Source organism: Ranitomeya imitator, chromosome 1 (assembly GCF_032444005.1).
Source record: "Ranitomeya imitator isolate aRanImi1 chromosome 1, aRanImi1.pri, whole genome shotgun sequence".
Classification (NCBI taxonomy): domain Eukaryota; kingdom Metazoa; phylum Chordata; class Amphibia; order Anura; family Dendrobatidae; genus Ranitomeya; species Ranitomeya imitator.
The window spans coordinates 658,643,615-658,668,698 of record NC_091282.1 but is presented as its reverse complement, the minus strand read 5'-3'; the positions used below and the strand labels follow the sequence as shown (position 1 = coordinate 658,668,698).

Genomic DNA, 25,084 nt, shown 5'->3' with positions numbered 1-25,084 from the left:
GTACATAGTACTGCACTATGTGATATTTCTATAAATCTGGTACATAGTACCACACTATATGTGATACTTCTATAAATCTGGTACATAGTACCACACTATATGTGATACTTCTATAAATCTGGTACATAGTACTGCAATATATGTGATACCGTACTTCTATAAATCTGGTACATAGTACTGCACTATATGTGATACTTCTATAAATCTGGTACATAGTACTGCACTATATGTGATACTTCTATAAATCTGGTACATAGTACTGCAATATATGTGATACCGTACTTCTATAAATCTGGTACATAATACCGCACTATATGTGATATTTCTATAAATCTGGTACATAGTACCGCACTATATGTGATATTTCTATAAATCTGGTACATAGTACCACACTATATGTGATACTTCTATAAATCTGGTACATAGTACTGCACTATATGTGATACTTCTATAAATCTGGTACATAGTACCGCACTATATGTGATATTTCTATAAATCTGCTACATAGTACCGCACTATATGTGATACTTCTATAAATCTGCTACATAGTACTGCACTATATGTGATACTTCTATAAATCTGCTACATAGTACTGCACTATATGTGATACTTCTATAAATCTGCTACATAGTACTGCGTTATATGTGATACTTCTATAAATCTGGTACATAGTACTGCACTATATGTGATACTTCTATAAATCTGCTACATAGTACTGCACTATATGTGATACTTCTATAAATCTGGTACATAGTACTGCACTATATGTGATACTTCTATAAATCTGGTACATAGTACTGCAATATATGTGATACCGTACTTCTATAAATCTGGTACATAATACCGCACTATATGTGATATTTCTATAAATCTGGTACATAGTACCGCACTATATGTGATATTTCTATAAATCTGGTACATAGTACCACACTATATGTGATACTTCTATAAATCTGGTACATAGTACCGCACTATATGTGATACTTCTATAAATCTGGTACATAGTACCGCACTATATGTGATATTTCTATAAATCTGCTACATAGTACCGCACTATATGTGATACTTCTATAAATCTGGTACATAGTACTGCACTATATGTGATACTTCTATAAATCTGCTACATAGTACTGCACTATATGTGATACTTCTATAAATCTGCTACATAGTACTGCGTTATATGTGATACTTCTATAAATCTGCTACATAGTACTGCACTATATGTGATACTTCTATAAATCTGCTACATAGTACTGCACTATATGTGATACTTCTTCTATAAATCTGGTACATAGTACTGCACTATATGTGATACTTCTATAAATCTGGTACATAGTACCGCACTATATGTGATACTTCTATAAATCTGGTACATAGTACTGCAATATATGTGATACCGTACTTCTATAAATCTGGTACATAGTACTGCACTATATGTGATACTTCTATAAATCTGGTACATAGTACCGCACTATATGTGATACTTCTATAAATCTGGTACATAGTACTGCAATATATGTGATACCGTACTTCTATAAATCTGGTACATAATACCGCACTATATGTGATATTTCTATAAATCTGGTACATAGTACTGCACTATATGTGATACTTCTATAAATCTGGTACATAGTACCGCACTATATGTGATATTTCTATAAATCTGCTACATAGTACCGCACTATATGTGATACTTCTATAAATCTGGTACATAGTACTGCACTATATGTGATACTTCTATAAATCTGGTACATAGTACTGCAATATATGTGATACCGTACTTCTATAAATCTGGTACATAGTACTGCACTATATGTGATATTTCTATAAATCTGGTACATAGTACCGCACTATATGTGATATTTCTATAAATCTGGTACATAGTACCGCACTATATGTGATATTTCTATAAATCTGGTACATAGTACCGCACTATATGTGATATTTCTATAAATCTACTACATAGTACCGCACTATATGTGATACTTCTATAAATCTGCTACATAGTACTGCACTATATGTGATACTTCTATAAATCTGCTACATAGTACTGCACTATATGTGATACTTCTATAAATCTGCTACATAGTACTGCACTATATGTGATACTTCTATAAATCTGGTACATGGTACTGCGCTATATGTGATACTTCTAAAAAGCAGATAAATAATACCGCCCTGTGATATTTCTGTAATGCTGATAGATACTGCAGCATTATAGCTCTATAATGGTCTGACTTGTTCTGCATCTTTATTATTATTCGTTTTATATCACAGATGCATTTTGCAGCTATTCTGACCATCTTATATCACAGATGTATTTTTATAATTTTATATTTTGTGTACGTTTCTGACACACTTCTCATTTTTACACACGCATTTTATGATTTTATCAGTACTACACTGCAGGCACATTTTCTAGCATTTTACTTGTTACATTTATGTTGCGGCCTATGTATCAGATGTGATTTGCAGCTTTGCTATTTATTTGATATCACCGACGCATTTCAAGATTTTTCCCAGTTCTATATAGCAAATGTATTTTACAGCATTGCTGCACACTGTCTATATAACGCTAATAGTTTTTACCATTGAATCTATGCAGACGCATTTCACAACTTTGCTGTTTTGTGTATATCACCGTTGCGTTTTGTGGCTTTATACAGTGTTCCATTACTGGCGCATTCAATGCCATCATTGATTGTACCATAATCCTCAGTTTTATGCGCAGTATTAAGCTCACGCGTTTTGAATCTTTGCTACTGGTTTTACATTGACGATCTGTTCTAAATCATGAACTTTTTTTATGAATTTAAAATTCATGAATTTTGCGGTCTCATTTCACAGCAATACTCTGTTCCATTTATAACACTGACACGGTTAGTAGTTTTTCTTTTTCTTTTTTTTTTTCTTTTTCATGGCTATATTTCATGGCTTTATAAACTGTGTATTTCACAGCGTTAGTATGGATTCAGTATTGGAGACATATTTCACAACATTACTATCTCTTATGTAGATATTTTGCAGCTTTATTACCAGTCCGATATTCTGACTCCTTTCACCTTTGTTTTTGTCTTGTCTCTATCACACTTATTTCATTAACACAATGTCCTGTTCCATATGTTTATCGTTCTGTATTTTTAACGCGTTTCACAATTTTTCTATTAGTTCTGTATCACAGATGTATTTCACAGCATTTCTACGTACTTTAATTGTCTGGCACGGGCGCATTTCACGGTAACATAGTAACATAGTAAGGCCGAAAAAAGACATTTGTCCATCCAGTTCAGCCTATATTCCATCATAATAAATCCCCAGATCTACGTCCTTCTACAGAACCTAATTGTATGATACAATATTGTTCTGCTCCAGGAAGACATCCAGGCCTCTCTTGAACCCCTCGACTGAGTTCGCCATCACCACCTCCTCAGGCAAGCAATTCCAGATTCTCACTGCCCTAACAGTAAAGAATCCTCTTCTATGTTGGTGGAAAAACCTTCTCTCCTCCAGACGCAAAGAATGCCCCCTTGTGCCCATCACCTTCCTTGGTATAAACAGATCCTCAGCGAGATATTTGTATTGTCCCCTTATATACTTATACATGGTTATTAGATCGCCCCTCAGTCGTCTTTTTTCTAGACTAAATAATCCTAATTTCGCTAATCTATCTGGGTATTGTAGTTCTCCCATCCCCTTTATTAATTTTGTTGCCCTCCTTTGTACTCTCTCTAGTTCCATTATATCCTTCCTGAGCACCGGTGCCCAAAACTGGACACAGTACTCCATGTGCGGTCTAACTAGGGATTTGTACAGAGGCAGTATAATGCTCTCATCATGTGTATCCAGACCTCTTTTAATGCACCCCATGATCCTGTTTGCCTTGGCAGCTGCTGCCTGGCACTGGCTGCTCCAGGTAAGTTTATCGTTAACTAGGATCCCCCTGTCAGATTTACCCAGTGGTTTCCCGTTCAGTGTGTAATGGTGATATTGATTCCTTCTTCCCATGTGTATAACCTTACATTTATCATTGTTAAACCTCATCTGCCACCTTTCAGCCCAAGTTTCCAACTTATCCAGATCCATCTGTAGCAGAATACTATCTTCTCTTGTATTAACTGCTTTACATAGTTTTGTATCATCTGCAAATATCGATATTTTACTGTGTAAACCTTCTACCAGATCATTAATGAATATGTTGAAGAGAACAGGTCCCAATACTGACCCCTGCGGTACCCCACTGGTCACAGCGACCCAGTTAGAGACTATACCATTTATAACCACCCTCTGCTTTCTATCACTAAGCCAGTTACTAACCCATTTACACACATTTTCCCCCAGACCAAGCATTCTCATTTTGTGTACCAACCTCTCGTGTGGCACGGTATCAAACGCTTTGGAAAAATCGAGATATACCACGTCCAATGACTCACCGTTGTCCAGCCTATAGCTTACCTCTTCATAAAAACTGATTAGATTGGTTTGACAGGAGCGATTTCTCATAAACCCATGCTGATATGGAGTTAAACAGTTATTCTCATTGAGATAATCCAGAATAACATCCCTCAGAAACCCTTCAAATATTTTACCAACAATAGAGGTTAGACTTACTGGCCTATAATTTCCAGGTTCACTTTTAGAGCCCTTTTTGAATATTGTCACCACATTTGCTATGCGCCAATCCTGCGGAACAGACCCTGTCGCTATAGAGTCCCTAAAAATAAGAAATAATGGTTTATCTATTACATTACTTAGTTCTCTTAGTACTCGTGGGTGTATGCCATCCGGACCCGGAGATTTATCTATTTTAATCTTATTTAGCCGGTTTCGCACCGGTGTTACTATTTATTCTGTATACCTTATATACTTTTTTGGTTTTCTATTGCAGACGCATTTCACATCCTGTCTCTATGACCCTGACATGTTCTGCATCTTCACTATTGGTCCCATGTCGTGGACGCTTTTTGCTGCTATACTTTGCTTTGTGTATATATGGGATCTCAAAAGCTGTGAAACGCGATGGTGGATATATAGTGTTAATATAACGCAGCTTCTCTATACTGTTATGTGGTATCACCCCTCCATTGTGCAGCGTCTCTTCCTGTTCCTTTCTCACCAGTTTCCTGCTTCCTGGTATGTTTTTTTGCTCCCCCACCCCCTCTTCTCCAGGGTTTAGCTTTTCACCCTATTATTTGGTTCTCGGTGTCTCCTCACTTTCTTGGTCTCTCCCCTCTACCTGTTCCCACATAGTTTGGTTGCTATGGAAGTGTGGATAATATGAGCGCGCTGCTAGACGAGAGGCAGGTGGGCAGGGGGCGATGTGCAGGCATGGGGGCGTAAGGTGGATGTAGGAAACCATGGAGGAGAGATGCTGAAGGAGCTCAAGATCTTACTAATATTGGGGGGTAGTGAAGGCTAGATTGTAGATGATGAGCCGGTCAGTTTTGCAGAAGAGTGGCCTAAGGGGTAAGGCAGAAGAGTAGCCTAAGGGGTAAGGCTGAAGAGTGGCCTAAGAGGTAAGGCAGAAGAGTAGCCTAAGGGGTAAGGCAGAAGAGTAGCCTAAGGGGTAAGGCAGAAGAGTGGCCTAAAGAGAAGGCAGAACGAAGGTTTGGCAGCTGCTATAGGGCAGAGGTAAATCTGAATAGGGTTACAATGGAGGGGGTAACTTACAAATAGTTATATAGGGCTGGGGTAGAAGGAAGACTGAGATGGATGTGAGACGGTTTGATTTTGGCCAGGTGTGGGGGAGGAGGGGTGTGGAGGTGCAAAAACCTGATCATTGGGATTAGACTGTAAGCTGATGTGTTCCTGTGCTGGCATTGCAGAGCTGTGTGTGCTGTTAGCACTCGGCTCAGCTACGCAGTCTGTGGGTGGAGGAAGGTTTCTTCAGATTCTATAATTAGCTGCAGTTAATGATGTCATGCTGTGTGAGCAGCCAGATAGGGAAATACAGCGCCTGTCATGTGTGAGCGCCCCCCTCTGTGTCTGCTCAGACCTGCAAAGACCCCCCCACCTAGGACTGAGCCCAGTGACCCAGACACAAGACCAAGGCCCCACAGAATGTATCATCTGATGGGAGCATGTGCCTCTGTCTGATGTTATACTCCATAGTGGAGAACAGCCTCTGAGTTATCCTCTGTATTGGAGGCCGGTCTCCCGGGCTAGCCTCTGTATTGGAGGCCGGTCTCCCGGGTTAGCCTCTGTATTGGAGGCCGGTCTCCCGGGTTAGCCTCTGTATTGGAGGCCGGTCTCCTGGGTAAGCCTCTGTATTGGAGGCCGGTCTCCCGGGTTAGCCTCTGTATTGGAGGCCGGTCTCCCGGGTTAGCCTCTGTATTGGAGGCCGGTCTGCCGGGTTAGCCTCTGTATTGGAGGCCGGTCTCCCGGGCTAGCCTCTGTATTGGAGGCCGGTCTCCCGGGTTAGCCTCTGTATTGGAGGCCGGTCTCCCGGGCTAGCCTCTGTATTGGAGGCCGGTCTGCCGGATGAGCCTCTGTATTGGAGGCCGGTCTGCCGGATGAGCCTCTGTATTGGAGGCCGGTCTGCCGGATTAGCCTCTGTATTGGAGGCCGGTCTGCCGGATTAGCCTCTGTATTGGAGGCCGATCTGCCGGGTTAGCCTCTGTATTGGAGGCCGGTCTGCCGGGTTAGCCTCTGTATTGGAGGCTGGCCTGTTGTGTCCTCTGTAATCATGGCCAGACTGTTATGATTTGCCGTGTAATGGAGTCTGGTTTTGGATGTTATACTTTGTAATGTAGGCCAGTGCCTGGTGTTATCTACTATACTAGTCTGGCCTCTCGTGGTATACTCAACAACACAGTCAAGTCTCTGTAGTTGAGGCTGGCCCCTAGTGCTATCCTCTATAAGGGAGGTCGGCCCCTGGTGTTCTCCTCTACAAGGAAGGTCGGACCCTGGTGTTATCCTCTATAAGGGAGGTCGGCCCCCGATGTTGTCGTCTGTAACAGAGACCGACCCCCAGTGTCATCCTCTATAACGGAGGCAGGCCCCCGATGTTATCCTCTATAATGGAGGCCAACCCACCCGGTGTTATCCTCTGTAATGGAGGCCGACCCCCAGTGTTATATTCTATAATGGAGGCCAGCCCCCTGGTGTTATCCTCTATAACAGAGGCCCCCTGTGTTTCGGTTTCTGACAGGGGTCTGTGTCTTGTTCTCTCAGCCTCTTCTCCTCTGCCCGCTTTCTCTAGCCTGGTGCCCCCTTTAAATCTGAGCTGACCTGTTTGGCTACGTTCACATTGGCGTTCCGCCAATGTGCGTCGCTGTTGCGCCGGCGACGCAGCGGCGACGCGCCCCTATGTTTAACATAGGGGACGCGTGCGTTGTTTTGGTGGCGTTTTTGCCACGTGCGTCGTTTCCGACGCTAGCGTCGGACGCAAGAAAACGCTACATTGTAGCATTTTCTGTGCGTCCGATTTTCGTCAAAAACGACGCACGCGTCGCAAAACGCGCGCGTTTTTGCGCGCGTTTTTACGTGCGTCGCGCGTTGCGTCGCCGACGCAGGGCGGCGCAACGCTAGTGTGAACCTAGCCTTTCCTCATCTCTGGGGTTGCTGCCAGCTACACAAACACTCCTGCTGATAAGAACATGGCTCCCAGGAGGGATCTAGGCCTCAGTTCCCACAGAAGCTCAGGTATCAAGTATCATCCTGTGTGACACCCATTAACCTTTACCTCGCCCACTACTCATCTGGGCCATTGTTGTGCCATGTTGGTCATTATTTGCCTCATGTCACAGTTCTTGGATGTGACACGTGGAGGGCGGCCTTCTTTCCTGTGACTGTGTACATGTAAACAGGCCCATTATATTGTACTCTCATTGACGTCACTGTGTGTTGTGACTGAATATTCTTTTTTACGATTCCTGTAAACCGGGGCGACCACTGTAGCACACACAGTGGCCTCCACACCCCTGACATTAGATCCAACGCCTTCATGGTGCTCTGGTTTCCAAGCAGCTGTCTGAAGACAACAGCTGTAAACCTGTTCAGGGGAGTATCAGCTTAAATTCATTTTTACTGAAATTACTGGCAAATCATTAACGATCTTAAATACGCAGATGATACAACATTGCTAGTACTAAGTGTTGATGGAATGAAGGACTTATTACGGAGCGTCAAGATTGAATGCTCGAACATGTGGTGTACTACTAAACACAAAGACGACAAAGATATTGACTACTGCCAGATATGACCTGGACTAATTTCAAATGGAAGTCGGCAAGCTGGAAGTTGTAAAGGACTTCAACTACTCAGATCGATGATCACTGTAGATGCAGAGACGACACCGGAAGTCAATAGGAGAATAGCTCTGGGCAAATCAACAATGAAGTCACTGGACAAGGTCCTCAAATCGATGGACATTTCACTGATGACGAGACACGGCTCGTATGTAGTTTGGTCCCTTCTGTTTTAACATATGCACGGAAAACCTGGACATTAAAGAAACAAGACAGAAGAAGAATCAACGCCTTCAAAATGTGGTTTTGGAGAAGGATGTTATCAATACCATGGATGATAAGAAGGACAAACAAATCTAATTTTGGAACAAATCAAGCCAGATATGTATTTTGAAGCAAGGATAACCAAGCTACAACTTGCCTACTTTGGACACCTCATATGAAGAGACCAATCACTGGAGAAGGACATCATGGTCAGAAGAATAGAAGGAACAAGGCGAAGAGGAAGACCAGAAACCCGATGCTTGATACTATCAATGTAATGGTTGAGAATAACCTAACGGCTTGCACAAGATCAATCATCCTACAAATCATTCATCTATCAAGTCTCCATGGCTCGAGACCAAGCCAAAGGCTGTTGAAATACGGTAATACATTTGGTTAATGTGGCAGAAGGGAGCCTTTATACATGCTCTTTCTCTCGTGACTGCTGACTCTGCAGTTTTACTATATTGAGACTAGTGTATTTATATAAGAGCCTCAAGCGAGTTCTGCTAGCGATCCTCATGTCACTGCCAGTCCCATCAGTAGGAGCACAGCGCTCCATGGCTCACAGGCTCTAGGAATCTTCTTGGCTCTTATTGTGTCTGAATCAAAACTGTCACCGTTCAACACAATCGTGTCTGTCGCCAGAGATTATACCCAAGAGTTTAATAATGATGGAAGGGTATTATAAGATGTGCAGAGAGCGTATCTCATGTACTGTGCCTCCCCCGAGCTGAGCCACACTCTGACTGTATCTCACATGATCGGGTTAGATACATCTTTATGATACCATTCTGTGTGTATTATCAGCTACGGTCCCTCTCTATCGGTTTATGGAGAGTTAATCTGTGTCAGTATCGGGTATCATACTACACGAGGGACTGGTCCAGTTGGATCTGGTGGCAGCAAGTGACATAATGTCCTCTGTGACCTCCAGGAGGAAAGACAAATGGCACAGACTGGAGAGGCAGGTGAGGCCCCGGGGAGGGGAGTAAGGCAGCCTATCCGTGTATTTAAAAAATATATATATTTTAACGGCCTTTGGCTTGATTTCTGGCCATGGCGACTTGATGGATGAATGAGCTGTAGGAAGATCGATCTTGTGCAAGCCTAGATGGGACCACCAGGGTCTTCTCCACAGTTCTCTTGATCATTCAAGCCATCGGGTTGCTGGTCTTCCTCTTTGCTTTGTTCCGTCTATTTTTTTTGACCATGATGTCCTTCTCCAGTGATTGTTCTGTGTTCTGTGTATATATACTGTGTACATTATGGGGCTATACTGTGTACATTATGGGGCTATCCTATGTACTCACATATTCGAGCTAAGCGAAGACCGTCATGCGGGCATCTGTACTTCACCAGGCCATAGGTAGAACTGCCTAGTTATATCTGCTGTGCATCCACACCGATCTCTGAGACACAAATGATGTGGTTGGTTTATTCTACTCCCTTCTATAGTGCCATTAATTGCATCTTCATCGCTTTCCAATGGCCGAACCTGCCATACATCAGTGGTAACCTGCAAGACCACCTGCCATAGTAGGTGTAGGGGCACATTGGTCTGAGATACAGGGCAATGACACTCTGGGTTCAGGATTCTGACACTTGGGGTACAGGATAATGATATTTGGGGATGTCGCCCATTATTAACTATTCATTCCCTGTTACAACCCTATAAAGTCATGCAATAGCTGGAGCTGCTAATGGTCGTAGGACTTGAGGTGCTGGTGGGGTCTGCACACAAGAGGCGCCTTGTCGTGGTGTCTGCTCTATCATCTGTGGAGGGTTAATGGAGGAATAATGGAGTCCAACAGCTGCACAGTGCAGAGGCGTCCGGCTTCCCCCACCTCCCCCTCGCACCCTCCTCTCTGTAGTGGGATGGGAAGGTCTGGGTTTGGGAGCCGGGAGGGGTGGAGGGGTTTGGTTTTGAATTCTATGAGCAGAGACTTTGACTTCCTGTGACTAGAAGCACACTGGCAGCGTGCAAGCTCTGTCTTTCTGGGCAAGAGGTAGTGAAACTCTGTAGATTTTCGGAAAACTGGAGGGGGCCAGAGAGAGGAGCCGCCCGATTTCTACCAGCCGCCCTAGGAGGATATGTCTCGGATAGAGCCTTTCTCAAGAGCTCGTTCAGACCGGTCTAAGGAGCTACCCCTGAAGGTCAGTGCCTTGCTTCCTTTTGTCTCTGGGGGTCGTCTCTCCTGCAGAGGTAGGATGGGATACACTTGGCATGTGGAACCCATAGAGAAAATTTTGGTGTGGGTTTTGGGTGGAGGAGATTCTTTTCTGGGCTTCCATTGTTCAACCTATAGGTCACACTTGCCATCTGTCACGGCGCAAATGGGGATGTAGACAGCGCCTCATTGCCCCATGGTCAATACCCTCTCTATGGGGACGGACACCCTGGTCTCCCTCAAACATGTTTGGACCCCTGTGATATTTGCCCCGCAGGGTCTTCCACCTAATCATCATCATCACTCTGAAACACGCTTTACCTCCTTGAGTGCCATGTGCCTACCGCCTGAGCGCTGCGGTGCCAGCAAAAATTCATTGAAAAGTCCTTCGATTTCGTGCTCCCCATACCTTTAGTGATGTGTCGAGAGGGGTCAGATACGTATATTTCGGGACGACGTGGGTCTATGTGCAGTTTGGTTATTCTTTTGTCAGAAGTCCGATGGGGTAACTGATGGTAGTCCTCATTGGGTGGACATAGGAGAATCGGAGCTGCTCCTCATATCTCATTACTCACGTTACATTTCTGCAGTGATTTGGGAACTTTTTAATAAAAATTTACTAATTGGACATTGGCTAGGTGGATGTCAGACGAATTGTCAAGTGTAGCGCAGATCCTATTATTTGTCAGGTCCGATTATGTCCTCCTACGGTGTCAAGTTAGTTGATGGACATCTTGGCGGTCAGTTGAGACGCGGAATCTCTGGACTGTTAGGTTAGTTGATGGAACGCTTGGCGCTCAGATTAGGAGATGGACTGTTGGGTTGTCACATTAGATTTTCTACAACTAGGTTCTCTGTTTAGATTATGATCTTCTGGATTGTCAAAGCCAGGTTCACATGAGTCTATTACATGGCCAGTATATGGACCACCTTGCCCGGTCTAGTGGCTGGTCTGTTTAACTCAACTTGTATATAAGAGGCTATAAGTTTAGGTCAGGAGACCTGCGGGACATAAACAGGCTGTGAAGTACACTCGTGTGAACTCAGCCTTAAGTTGATTGTCAGTTTAGGTGATGGCAAACTGGATTTTAGATAATGGTCAGATTGGTTATATACTGTTGGGTAGTCAGATTTGATGGACAACTGGGTTGCAGGGTTAAATATTGGGTGATTATTTTGTCAGATGAATGGTCTAAAATCCATATTCAGTAGTGTTGTCAGATGCCGGAAAGTTTCATGGCGATACCAGACCATGTAGAACTTTGCTGTGAGATCAGGTCATGGCCATTGGTGTTGAGGAGGAAGCTGCTGGGCCCTTGTGTTGTGCTATTTGTGTGTTGCGGTTGTGTTATGACGCCACTCCCTGACATCTGTGTGTCTAGCTAAGCAACTGGACAATGGAGATTACAGTCTACTTTTTTTTGTGTTCCAGGTTTATTTCAATCTGCGTTTCAGGTTTTTACAATCTATGTTACCATTTTCCATCTTGTTACAGGCTATGTTACTGTGTTTCTACTACGCTCCAACCTTTTACAGCCTACATTACTGCATTTCAGGGTACTACAGTCTTTGTTACGGTGTTCCATCATATTAGTCTTCATTACTGCGTTTCGGAGCATTAGATCTACGTTACTATGTTCCATCTTGTTACAGTTCACATTACTATGTTCCATCTTTTTACAGTCTAAGTTACTGCGTTTCAGGTTATGATGGCTGTTGGTGCGCTCCATTGGTTTTCATTCCATCTTATTACAGTCCAGTCCACCTTACCAGATTCCATCTTACTACAGTCTGCGCTACTCCGTTCAAGGCTATTACTGTCTACGATAGTGTTCCAAGTTATTACAGTCCTTGTTTCTGCCTGCAGACTGCATTAACTACATTACTGGTTACTACAGTCTACACTATTGTGTTTCAGGTTACTAATGCCTGTGACCTTATTCCGGGTATTGCAGTTTGCATTAATGCTTTCCAAATTATTAGTGTCAGCTTTATTGTGTTATGGGTGATTAATGCCCACATTTTAGGTCTGTTACAATATTACAGGTTATTGTAAGTTATTACAATCTGTCTTGCTTTTTTTTCCCAAGTTATTACAGATCCTGAATCCTGTTGACTTAACCCCTGTATTGCCACACTGTTATTTCATCCTAGGAGTCTGGTTAGGATGGGGTTAAGCGAAATAGACAGTTGAGTGAACTTCTCCTTTTGTCAGCTAGTACAGGAGGAGGGTGGTACTATATGCTGTGCAGAGTTGTGTTAAGAATCAGCTTTACATACACATGCTGCCATAGGTGTGGTGCAACAATGGGGTCTGGTTATGGTGGGGTTGCAAACGGAGTCAGGGACACTTCAGGAGCAAACCTCCCAGTATTATTAAGCAGTGTATAGTAGTAGTATTATTTGGGAACTATATGATGGCTTTTATGATGAAATTATATGCAGTATTTAGCAAGTCTTATTTGGATCCTGCATATTATTTGTGTACTGTATGAAGGTAGCAGATATATTTCTATGGGTGTGGTGACGGCCCAGTTGGTGTGGGTTTTTTTCGAGCCGGCATTGGAAAGTTTTCGAGCTGGGAATCTGATATTTCATTTGTGTGACGGATGCCGCCTGATGTCTGAGAATGGGGAGGGCGTCCCACAGATCGGAGAGCAGTGGGTCAGTTATGGAGAGTGCGCAAAACTCTCATTTCACCACCTGCCATAGAAGAAACCCTTTTTCAAGTAGATCTGTAGCAGGAAAGAGTTAATGAAAGGACCCTGTGCAGAGGTGGTATATATATGCGGGCTAGACACAGAAATGGGGCGTAATTGTGATGTGGCATGTTTCCACACAGAGAAATGAGTAGCCATGTACTGGTAATTAGAGGGTGCTACTGGTGAATCACAAGTGTGATTCCATATAGTGATCTGGACAAATATGCTGGTTATACTACAAAAAATCCCAAGACCGGGATGCTCAGCCATTGTATCTAAGCCTATAATGTGTGACAGTCTGCACGTATACAGTGGGAAAATAAGTATTTAATTAACTGCCGATTTTGTAAGTTTTCGCACCTACAAAGAATGGAGAGGTCTGTAATTTTTATTGTAGGTACACTTCAACTGTGAGAGACAGAACCTTAAAAAAATTCACAATAGAAAAACAGAACTTAATATCTAATATATAAAGCTGAACGTGTGTGTGTGTATGTGTGTGTGTATGTCCGGGATTGGCATCAGCACCGTCGCAGGTACAGCCACAAAATTTTGCACAGTCACACATCTGGACCCCGAGAGCGTCATAGGCTATGTTGTGAGGCGAAATTTTAACCCCGCGCGTTCCAATTCACCAAACAATTTTGCCCCTATCTACATAATGGGGGAAAAAAGTGAAAGGAAAAGTGTTGGAGGCGTCGCAGCTACAGCCACAAAATTTTGCACAGTCACACGTCTGGACCCCGAGAGCATCATAGGCTACGTTGTGAGGTGAAATTTTAACCCCGCGCTTTCCAATTCACCAAACAATTTTGCCCCTATCTACATAATGGAAAAAAGTGAAAGGAAAAGTGTAGGAGGAAAATTGACAGCTGCCAGATGTGAACAAGGGGGACTTAAAGAATGACAGCGATGGCGCCAAAAGTATATACCGTACAGTTGCTAAGGTGGGGCCCCGACAGGGGATACTCACCACACATGGGGATATGAACACACACACAAAATGCGCCACACACTACCACGTGCTTGAACACATATACCACACTCAGCACACATTTCACCACACATACACCAACCTCGCCACATAAAAGTCAAAACACAAAAGTCGCCGCTCAAAACTCGCCACGCGCAAAACTCGCCACATGCAAAAACTAGGCTCTTGCAAAACACACCACAAGTGCAAAACTCACCTCATGGAAAACTCGCCACACGTAAAACTTGCACACGCGGAAAAATTGCCACATGCATAAAAGTTGCAACACATGCAAAAGTTGCCTCACACAAAACTTGCACATACTCAAAATGCACCACACATAAAACCGCCACGCGCAAAACTCGCCATGCGCAAAACTTGCTGCACACAACTTGCTACACTAACCTGTCACATGCAACTCGACACACAAAAAGTTGCTACACGCATGTTGCCACACAAAACTCATCTCACAAAAGTCGCTACATGCATGTCGCCACACGCAAGTCAACACACACAACTTGACAAACGAAACTCGCCCTAAAACACACACAAGTCTGGTATTATCCTTCAAAAATAAAAATCTGATTAATAAGCAGACAAACTACAAGAGCAACAAATGTACCATATAGGAAATACGGCAGCTGTCAGTCAAATGACCTGTCTATTATGTGTATGTGTGAGCTAATATATACTGCCAGGGGGAGGGCTTCCTGTTGGCTGGGGATTTTTCAGGCTGCCAATTTATCTTACAAATACTGAGGTAAAAATACTGAGTAAATAACGTGTGAACGAGGTCTAATACAGGAGATGACACAAGTATATACTATATACAGGAGGAGATGACACACAGATATATACTATATACAGGAGAGATGACACCCAGGTATATACTATATAGAGGAGGAGATGACATACAGGTACATACTATATACAGGAGGAGATGACACAGGTATATACTATATACAGGAGGAGATGACACACAGGTATATACTATATACAGGAGCAGATGACCTACAGGTATATACTATATACAGGAGGAGATGACATACAGGTATATGCTATATATAGAAGATGACCTACAGGTATATACTATATATAGGAGGAGATGACATACAGGTATATACTATATACAGGGGAGATGACACACAGCAGGTACATACTATATACAGGGGAGATGACATACAGGTATATACTATATACAGGAGATGACATACAGGTGTATACTATATATAAGGGAGATGACAAACATGTATATACTGAGGTGAAAAAGAGAGGTGTGAGGTGAAAATGAAAAGGTGTGAGTGCAAAATGAGAGGAGTGAGGGAAAATAGTGGAGTGATCGGAAAATGACAGATGTGAGGTCGAAATGACAAGTGTTAGGGGGGAATGAGAGGAGTGAGGGAGAAAATGAGAGATGTGAGGGGGAAAATGAAAGATGTGATGGGGAAAATGAGGGGCGTGATGGGAAAATAAGAGAAGTGAGGTGCTCTAACTAACAACAGATATTTACTATGCCCAGGCAACGCCGGGCTCTTCAGCTAGTTTGGTATAAAAACCTTTGTTTGCTATTACAGATGTCAGACGTTTCCTGTAGTTCTTGACCAAGTTTGCACACACTGCAGCAAGGATTTTGGCCCACTGCTCCATACAGATCTTCTCCAGATCTTTCAGGCTTTGGGGAAGTCACTGGGCAACATGGAGTTCCAGCTCCCTCCAAAGATTTTCTATTGGGTTTAGGTCTGGAGACTGGCTAGGTCACTCCAGGAACTTGATATACTTCTTGCGGAGCCACTCTTTAGGTGTTTTGGGTCATTGTCATGCTGGAAGACCCAGCCATGACCCAACTTCAATGCTCTTACTGAGGGAAGGAGGTTGTTGGCCAAAATCTCACAATACATGACCCCATCCATCCTTCCCCATATACGGTGCAGTTATCCTGTCCACTTTGCAGAAGAGCACCCCCCAAAGTATGATGTTTCCCCAAAATGCTTCACGGTTTGGACAGTGTTCTTGGGGATGTACACATCCTTCTACTTCCTCCAAACACGACAAGTGGAGTTGATACAAAAAAGTTCTATTTTGGTCTCATCTGACCACATGACCTTCTCCCATGTGTCCTCTGGATCATCCAGATGGTCATTGGTGAACTTCAAACAGGCCTGGACATGTGCTGGCGTGAGTAGGGACCTTGTGTGCCCTGCAGGATTTTAATACATGAGGCGTAGTGTATTACAAACGCTAATGCTTGAGACTGTGGTCCCAGCATTCTTCAGGTCATTGACCAGGTCTTCCCGTGTAGTTCTGGGCTGATTCCTGACCTTTCTCAGTATCATGCTTACGAGATCTTGCATCGAGCCCCAGACTGAGGAAGATTTACAGTCATCTTGTGTTTCTTCCATTTTATAATAATTGTGCCAACAGTTGCCTTCTCACCAAGCTGCTTGCCTATTGTCCTGTAGCCCAGCCCAGCCTTGTGAAGGTCTAGAATTTTGTCCCTGCGTCCTTAGGCAGCTATTTGGTCTTGGCCATGGTGGAGAGTTTGGAGTGTGATTGATTGTGTGGACAGGTGTCTTTTATACAGGTAACAAGTTCAAACGGGAGCAATTAATAAAGGTAATGAGTGCAGAGTAGGAGGCTTCTTACAGAAAAACTAATAGGCTTTGGGAGGGCCAGAATTCTTGCTGGTTGGTCGGTGATCAAATACTTATTTCATACAATAAAATGCAAATAATTTATGGAATCATATAACGTGATTTTCTGGATTATTTTTAGATTCTGTCTCTCACAGGTGAAGTGTACCTACGATAAAAATCACAAACCTCTCCATTCTTTGTAGATGGGAAAACTTGCAAATTAGCAGTGTATCAAATACTTATTTCCCCCACTGTAAGATCAGTAAATCTATATCAATTTGTTCTCACACCAAGTATGCCAGTAATTTGCACAGATAAGAGGAGAATGCCTGGCCAGGGCATGTGATAATGGAGAACGGGCACCAGAGGGTGGACATTCATGAGAAGCCCTGACATTAAGCTTGTACTTTTCTCATCTTTGAAATCCTCAAATGTTGCAGGTCTCATATTTTAGGCTATGTGCACACGTTCAGGAATTCATGCAGAAAATTCCTGGGGAAATCCAGACATTTCTGCCAGATTTCTGCATGAAATCCGCATGCGTTTTTTTTGCGCGGTTTTTGCGTGGTTTTTCTCAGACATTTCCCAATGCATTAGACAGTGGGAAAACCGAGAAAAAACCGCAAAATTAATGAGCATGTTCATTATTTTTCCGCAATGCGTTTTTCATGCGGAAAAACGCACATCATGTGCACAGAAATTGTGGATTTCATTAAAAATGATAGGATGCTTAATGTATGCAGATTATTTGCGGTTATATAGCGTTTTTATAGCGCAAAAACGCTAAAAAACCGCAAATAATCTGCAACGTGTGCACATAGCCTAAAGGGAAGCTGTGACCCCCAAAAGATGAGCTAAGCCCACCAGCATCAGGGGCTTATCTACAGCATTCTGTAATGCTGATTTAATGGATACCTGTAGTGAAAAAACCTTACCCTGGTTCTTGTTTAATTCACCTTAGAAATTTTGGTGCAATAGTCTCTTCGTGAATCAGGACAGGACTGTGGGTAGGGTCTTTGGTTTTGCCGTGGCCCTTCTGCATTTGTATGGGCCTCGTTTTTAAAATTTTGCGTTGGCACCTCCCTTGCCACGGGTGGCGCTTGGAGCATATTCGTATTCAGGTGTTCGCCAGCAAAATGGCGTCCATGGCTACGCATGCACAGAATGGAATCTCCACTCAATGAATAGCCGAGATCTCGATCTGCACATGTGCCATTTAGCTGGAGGCTGGCAGAGGATAATCTTAGTATGCGCTGCCTCCAGCACCATTTAGCTGGATAACGCCAGAACATAACTGTGCACAAATGCCTTTCGTGGCAAGGGTCACGCTAGCGCAAAATTTAAAACAGGAGGCTCATACAATCCCGCCCCGATTCACGAAGAGGCGATTGCACCAAAACTTCTAGGGTGAATTAAACAAGAACCTGGCCATACCTTTTACATTGATAGGTTAAATCGTGATGACAGGTTCTCTAACGCTGCAGAACCTGGGCTTGGATTACAGTTGGCTGGTAACAGAGAATAATAGGATGTAATAAATATCTGGCCAGCTAATATCCGAGTCCCAACCAGGTGAGTACATAGACTTTCACTGATCCACTATCCAGGTTCAGGGTCTTATACCAGTACAATGACTGGCTCTTAATTCAGGGAACAGTCTCAATTTTATCACTGTAGGGTTTCACGCTCTCGGGTAGGCATTGGGTAGCGTTCACACAGGCAATGGGGTTTGGCCCAAACAGATGCAGTTTTATTGCTCTCATAACACTTAAAGGAAACCCCAAACAGCCTGTTTTGGGCACAAAGGTATAACAATGAATAAACAGATGAGTAGGGCACATATGCCAGTGCGGGCTCACCTGAGCAGATTACAGTCCTTTCTCCAGGAGCAAACTTCATACACAGAAGAGGCCCTATCATACCAGTGTCGGTATCTCCTTCAGCCTGAGCTCCAGCAGCTTCCAGCGTCAAATAGAAGTGTTCAGCTCCGGGCACCGTTCACACTGAACAGGCTTCAGCTTCCACACAGTTCTCTGCAGCTCCCACAAACAGACTGCTCAGCTTTCCCAACTGACCCATGCAGTCTCCATTCTGAGAAAGATCCCGGCACGACTCTCCCTCTCTAGCTCGGCGACAGCTCACATTTTGGCTGGACTCTCGCCAGCAGCACACTCGACTCTGCTCCATCCAGCAAACTGACACCTTAAGTCAGTGTTCCACAAGTTCGGACCTCAAGAGCCACCAACGGGTCATGTTTTCAGGATTTCCTTAGTAATGCCCAGGTGAGAACTCCATAAGCTAGACAGGCATCAATTCCATCACCTGGGCCATACTAAGGAAATCCTAAAAACACGACCTGTTGGTGGCTCTTGAGGACTGGAGTTGGGGAACACTGCCTTAAGTGAACACAGGCCCTAGTTCTAGTAAAAAAAAAACAAAAAAACTAGGCCTCAGCTACAGCTCACATTTTGGCTGGACACTCGCCAGCAGCACACTCAACTCTGCTCCATCCAGCAAACTGACACCTTAAGTGAACACAGGCCCTGGTTCTAGTAAAAAAAAAAAAAAAAAAGACTAGGCAGGTGCATCTAATCATATTACAGAGTTACAGCTTACCCCAGTCCTACCTGACTTGGCTACACCAGATTCTCTACTTTGCCACAGCTGTTGTAATGTGGACAGATTATAGCTTCCACATAGTCAAAGCAATTGTCATAAAATTGTATCATATCAGTGATGTCATCAGCTGGGGGACGGTCTGACAACCTCTCACACATGGTATATAGGCTGGTTGTCGGCAATAATATCATTTTGCTATAAAAAGTGAAGAAAGTTACGTTTACTGGGCGATGATTAGACCTATTCTACAAAATTTGAGTAATGAGGAATTTTTCAAATTTGCATCACAACTGGAGTCTGTAGAGGCAATAAATGAATTAATGGAGGCCAGATTATAAGAATTTCCCTTGGCATTATATCATGCGGCAGGAAGCAGAGCCGTCTTCTCATATGTTTTATTTCCCCTCCCACATCTGCCAGTAGGACCCAGTGACGTGAACTAATAAGTGGGCACGATGAGGGATTTTCTTTGTTTTTCCCGTAGCCTTGAAACGCATGGTGGAAACACAGTACAGCGCTGCATTGTCTGACACCTGGTCATCAACTACATCAAATCTTTTCCTTTATTGAGCTTGGTTAAAGGAAGAGTCAGAATTTCCTACATCAGGTTCTATAATGAAAAATCAAATGTTTAAAAACGTAAGACTTATTTTTTTTTTCAAAAATAATTGAGGACCACCTCATATTTGCCTACAAAATCTCGGTGGTAAATGTTTTTACATCGAAGTTTTTAGAGGTTTTGTAAAATCCCTTTCATATGATTGTCTGGGACAGACTCTTTGTTTTTGTCCTATTTGGCATCTCTTTCCCTCAGGACTCTCTCTCAACCCTTCCCTGCTGAGCATCTATTGTTTTGTGACATAAAAGGGATCAGACATGACCATTGTCCAAAAATGAGTGGGGGGTGGGGGAAAATAGGAGGGCGAGACCTCGGAAGTGTAGAGGTCGATGTAATCCAGGTCACCAACTACTTTAAAATCTATAGAACATAAGGCGTCTGCAACGGAGTATCGGCCATATTGGAGCGAGGCAGGATCATGAGAGTTTTCAGGAGGCTGGTGACCTCCATAGGTGGATCATAATGAGGGCATTCTATGGCCAGATTGCCCTCACTATAATCTTATGAGTAAACTTTCCTGGCGCTCTGCCGGCCATACAGAATGACATCATAGCTCCAGTGGAGTTCCCGAAACCTCTGCTGTAATTCAGCCAGTGCAATGATGTAATCGCGCCAGCATGTACTCGCTGACCACAAGTAGAAGTGGAGCCTCGGGAACCGGAGCAGAGCCCAGGGAGAATGGTAGCCACGTGAGTATGTGTTGTTATGTTTTTCTTAAGGCTGCTTTCACACTGGCGGTTTTTGCAATACGTCGCAATGCGTCGTTTATGGCAAAAAACGCAAACTGCAAAGTTGTTTGCAGGATGCGTTTTTGCCCCATAGATTAACATTAGCGACGCATTGCCACACGTCGCAACCGTCATGCGACGGTTGCGCCGCGTTGTGGCGGACCGCCGGGAGCAAAAAACGTTAAATGTAACGTTTTTTGCTGCCGACGGACCGCTTTTTCCGACCGCGCATGCATGCCCGGAGCTCCGCCCCCACCTCCCTGCACCTCACAATGGGGCAGCGGATGCGCCGGAGAAATGCATCCGCTGCACCCGTTGTACGGCGCATCAAACGCTAGCGTCGGAATCTCGGCCCGACGCATTGCGACGGGAAGATTCCGACGCTAGTGTGAAAGTAGCCTAATATGGGTATGGGATGTGTGCCTATATAGGGGGCTTTGTGAGGGCCTGTACTGCATATAGGGAGCTATGTTACAGCTCATACATTATATATAGGGGGCTATGTGAGGGATCATATTGAATATAGGGGGCTGTATGAGGGCTTGTACTATATATAGCTATATGAGGCCCATACTGTATCTAGGGAGCTAACGTATGTGGGGACTCATACTATGTACACTTGGATATATGGGGGCTCATACTATATGTAGAGAGCTATGTGGGGGTACATACTGTATATAGGGAGCTATGTGGAGGCTTATATTGTATATAGGGGGCTATTTGATGGCTCATACTCCATATAGGTTGATAAGTTAGGGCTCCTACTGTGTATATATAGGGAGCTATGTGGGGGCTCATACTGTATATAGGAGGCTGTGTGGGGATTCATACTGTATATAGGGGAGTGTCAGCATATTTAATTCTGTTCAGTAATAAGTGATGGTTAATTAAAAAAATATATAATATATTAATATTGGTTCTGCCCTCCACAACAGTCAATCTCTCATATGTCCTCTCGGAAAAATTAAGTTCCCACCACTACTTTATTTTGTATAGTGCTGTGCATAATGGAAACATTTGCGTGGATGCTATCTTTCGTTTTCCATCTACAGATGTGCAATGTCAGGGCACCTGTGTGTTACTCACATGATGACCCATTACATGATTTATCAATTTATCAAAGGGGATGATGTGACATGTTAAGTGATACATCGGGTACCGGGGGGGAGAGGTGCGCTTTCTAAACTGTCCGCGGCCCTGGCTACTGTTAATCACTGACATGGATAGGAGGCATTCTCAGTGATGTCACCGCTGATCTCTAGTGATGGATTGGAGGCATTCTCAGTGATGTCACTGCTGATTTCTAGTGATGGATAGGAGGCATTCTCAGTGATGTCACAGCTGATCTCTAGTGATGGATAGGAGGCATTCTCAGTGATGTCACCGCTGATCTCTAGTGATGGATAGGAGGCATTCTCAGTGATGTCACCGCTGATCTCTAGTGATGGATAGGAGGCATTCTCAGTGATGTCACCGCTGATCTCTACAGTCGTAGTTTTTATGTCAGATTGTAGCCTATCCTTCTTTTAATAAAGATGCTATCCGGGGCTTACTTTGTGGATTCTCTAAGCCGTAGGTTTTGGTAAGCAGCATGGCCCAAAGGCAGTGGTGCAGCAGAGCTGGTCTTGATGGACGAGACATGGATCAACAAGGATCGGGTCAACTGGGTATACAGGATGTCGGACAAAAAAGCGGAACAAGTAGCTCAGATGAAGCATAACCAGCTGGACTGATACACATTGGAGCAGTAACTTATAGGAACCTCATATCGTCCTGCAGGGAAGTGATGAATTGCAGGAATAAACAGACAAGTATTGCAAAACTGGAGACTTGCGCTACCTTGATTGCAAAGGCAAGGTGTGAACAGTTACAAGGAACTGGTAACTTGCTTGCTGTGAGATATGTGTGTGTTTCACCGACTTAAGGTACCTTCACACATAACGATATCGTTAACGATATCGTTGCAACGTCACGCTTTTTGTAACGTAGCAACGATCTCGCTAACGATCTCCTTATGTGTGACAGCGACCAACGATCAGGCCCCTGCTGGGAGATCGTTGGTCGTTGGGGAATGATCAGGACCTTTTTTTGGTCGCTGATCACCCGCTATCATCGCTGGATCGGCATGTGTGACGCTGATCCAGCGATGTGTTCACTTGTAACCAGGGTAAATATCGGGTTACTAAGAGCAGGGCCGCACTTAGTAACCCGATATTTACCCTGGTTACCATTGTAAAAGTAAAAAAAAAAAACAGTACATACTCACATTCCGATGTCTGTCACGTCCCCCGCCGTCAGCTTCCCTGCACTGACTGTCAGCGCCGCCGGCCGTAAAGCACAGCGGCGACGTCACCGCTGTGCTCTGCTTTACAGCCGGCGCTGACACAGTGCAGGGAAGCTGACGGCGGGGGACGTGACAGACATCGGAATGTATGTACTGTTTTTTTTTTTTTTAACTTTTACAATGGTAACCAGGGTAAATATCGGGTTACTAAGCGCGGCCCTGCACTTAGTAACCCGATGTTTACCCTGGTTACTTGGGTGCTGCAGGGGGACTTCGGCATAGTTGAAGACAGTTTCAACGATGCCAAAGTCGTTCCCCTGATCGTTGGTTGCTGGAGAGAGCTGTCTGTGTGACAGCTCCCCAGCGACCACACAACGACTTACCAACGATCACGGCCAGGTCGTATCGCTGGTCGTGATTGTTGGTAAGTTGTTTAGTGTAACGGTACCTTAACTATAGGCAACAGTGGACAATACACAAGAATTTGGCCGCTGCTTGAACCTGTCTTACAAGCTCTAGAGTGATGGCGCCAAAAGCGATCAGGTGTTAACTGAGGAAACCACGTGGACTACTGCAAATAAGGGAAGGGAGCAAGGCCCGGCACTGAAGCCGAGACACGTGAGTAACGGATACACAATATTAACATGCAGTGATACAAAAAATTAAACACGAGTCATGAGTGAGATGTTTTTATAGAATGTAAGGGGAAAATGGATTTTCTCAGGCCACAGGTCACACTGGAGATTACAACAAAACAGCTGTGTCACTAATCACGCGTTTCACAGCCTCTGACCAGCATCCAGCCACATCGTTGTGTAATCTCGCTGCATCTGCGGAGATGAGAAGGGATGTGAGGACTTGTCGTCCAAAAATAATGCCTGTACATAATCACTTGCTGATTGCTCGCTCTCCAAGCAGGAAAGATCATTTATCCAGATTTGTATTTCTAGGCCGAACTGTTTAACCCTCTGCTGACTGGGACACATCTCCAAGCTGTGAATTGGTGGTGATTCTGATGGGGTCCGGATAATAGAAGCTTTACTAACAGTATATTCACCATGCCAGTAAAAATATCAAGGTTCCAGTTATCAAGTTTTTCCGTATTGATCAGTACTACACCCAGATCACCAGCATATAGAGCTGTGATATCACTGTATATACATCACTGGTGAGAGGTCACTATAGTGATCAGTACTACACCCAGATCACCAGGACATAGAGCGGTGATATCACTGTATATACATCACTGGTGAGAGGTCACTATAGTGATCAGTACTACACCCAGATCACCAGGACATAGAGCGGTGATATCACTGTATATACATCACTGGTGAGAGGTCACTATAGTGATCAGTACTACACCAAGATCACCAGGACATAGAGCGGTGATATCACTGTATATACACCACTGGTGAGAGGTCACTATAATGATCAGTACTACACCCAGATCACCAGGATATAGAGCGGTGATATCACTGTATATACATCACTGGTGAGAGGTCACTATAATGATCAGTACTACATCCAGATCACCAGGATATAGAGAGGTGATATCACTGTATATACATCACTGGTGAGAGGTCACTATAGTGATCAGTACTACACCCAGATCACCAGGATATAGAGCGGTGATATCACTGTATATACATCACTGGTGAGAGGTCACTATAGTGATCAGTACTACACCCAGATCACCAGGATATAGAGCGGTGATATCACTGTATATACATCACTGGGGAGAGGTCACTATAGTGATCAGTACTACACCCAGATCACCAGGATATAGAGCGGTGATATCACTGTATATACATCACTGGTGAGAGGTCACTATAGTGATCAGTACTACACCCAGATCACCAGGATATAGAGCAGTGATATCACTGTATATACATCACTGGGGAGAGG

The 25,084-nt window shown here is 43.8% G+C and overlaps 1 protein-coding gene across 4 annotated transcripts in view; it reads left to right on the top strand.

The window, feature by feature from the left end:
* Positions 1-25,084, top strand: part of ARHGEF2 (Rho/Rac guanine nucleotide exchange factor 2) — a 163,877-nt gene that overhangs the window by 73,285 nt on the left and 65,508 nt on the right. The window contains exon 1 of one of the 4 annotated variants that reach the window (XM_069728799.1): positions 10,401-10,607. The exons of the other annotated variants lie outside the window; for them this stretch is intronic. Within the exon in view, the coding sequence (XP_069584900.1) occupies positions 10,545-10,607 (63 nt within the window). The 5' untranslated portion in view covers positions 10,401-10,544. Of the gene's footprint in view, positions 1-10,400; positions 10,608-25,084 lie in introns of those variants that run through there. 4 annotated transcript variants of the gene reach the window in all.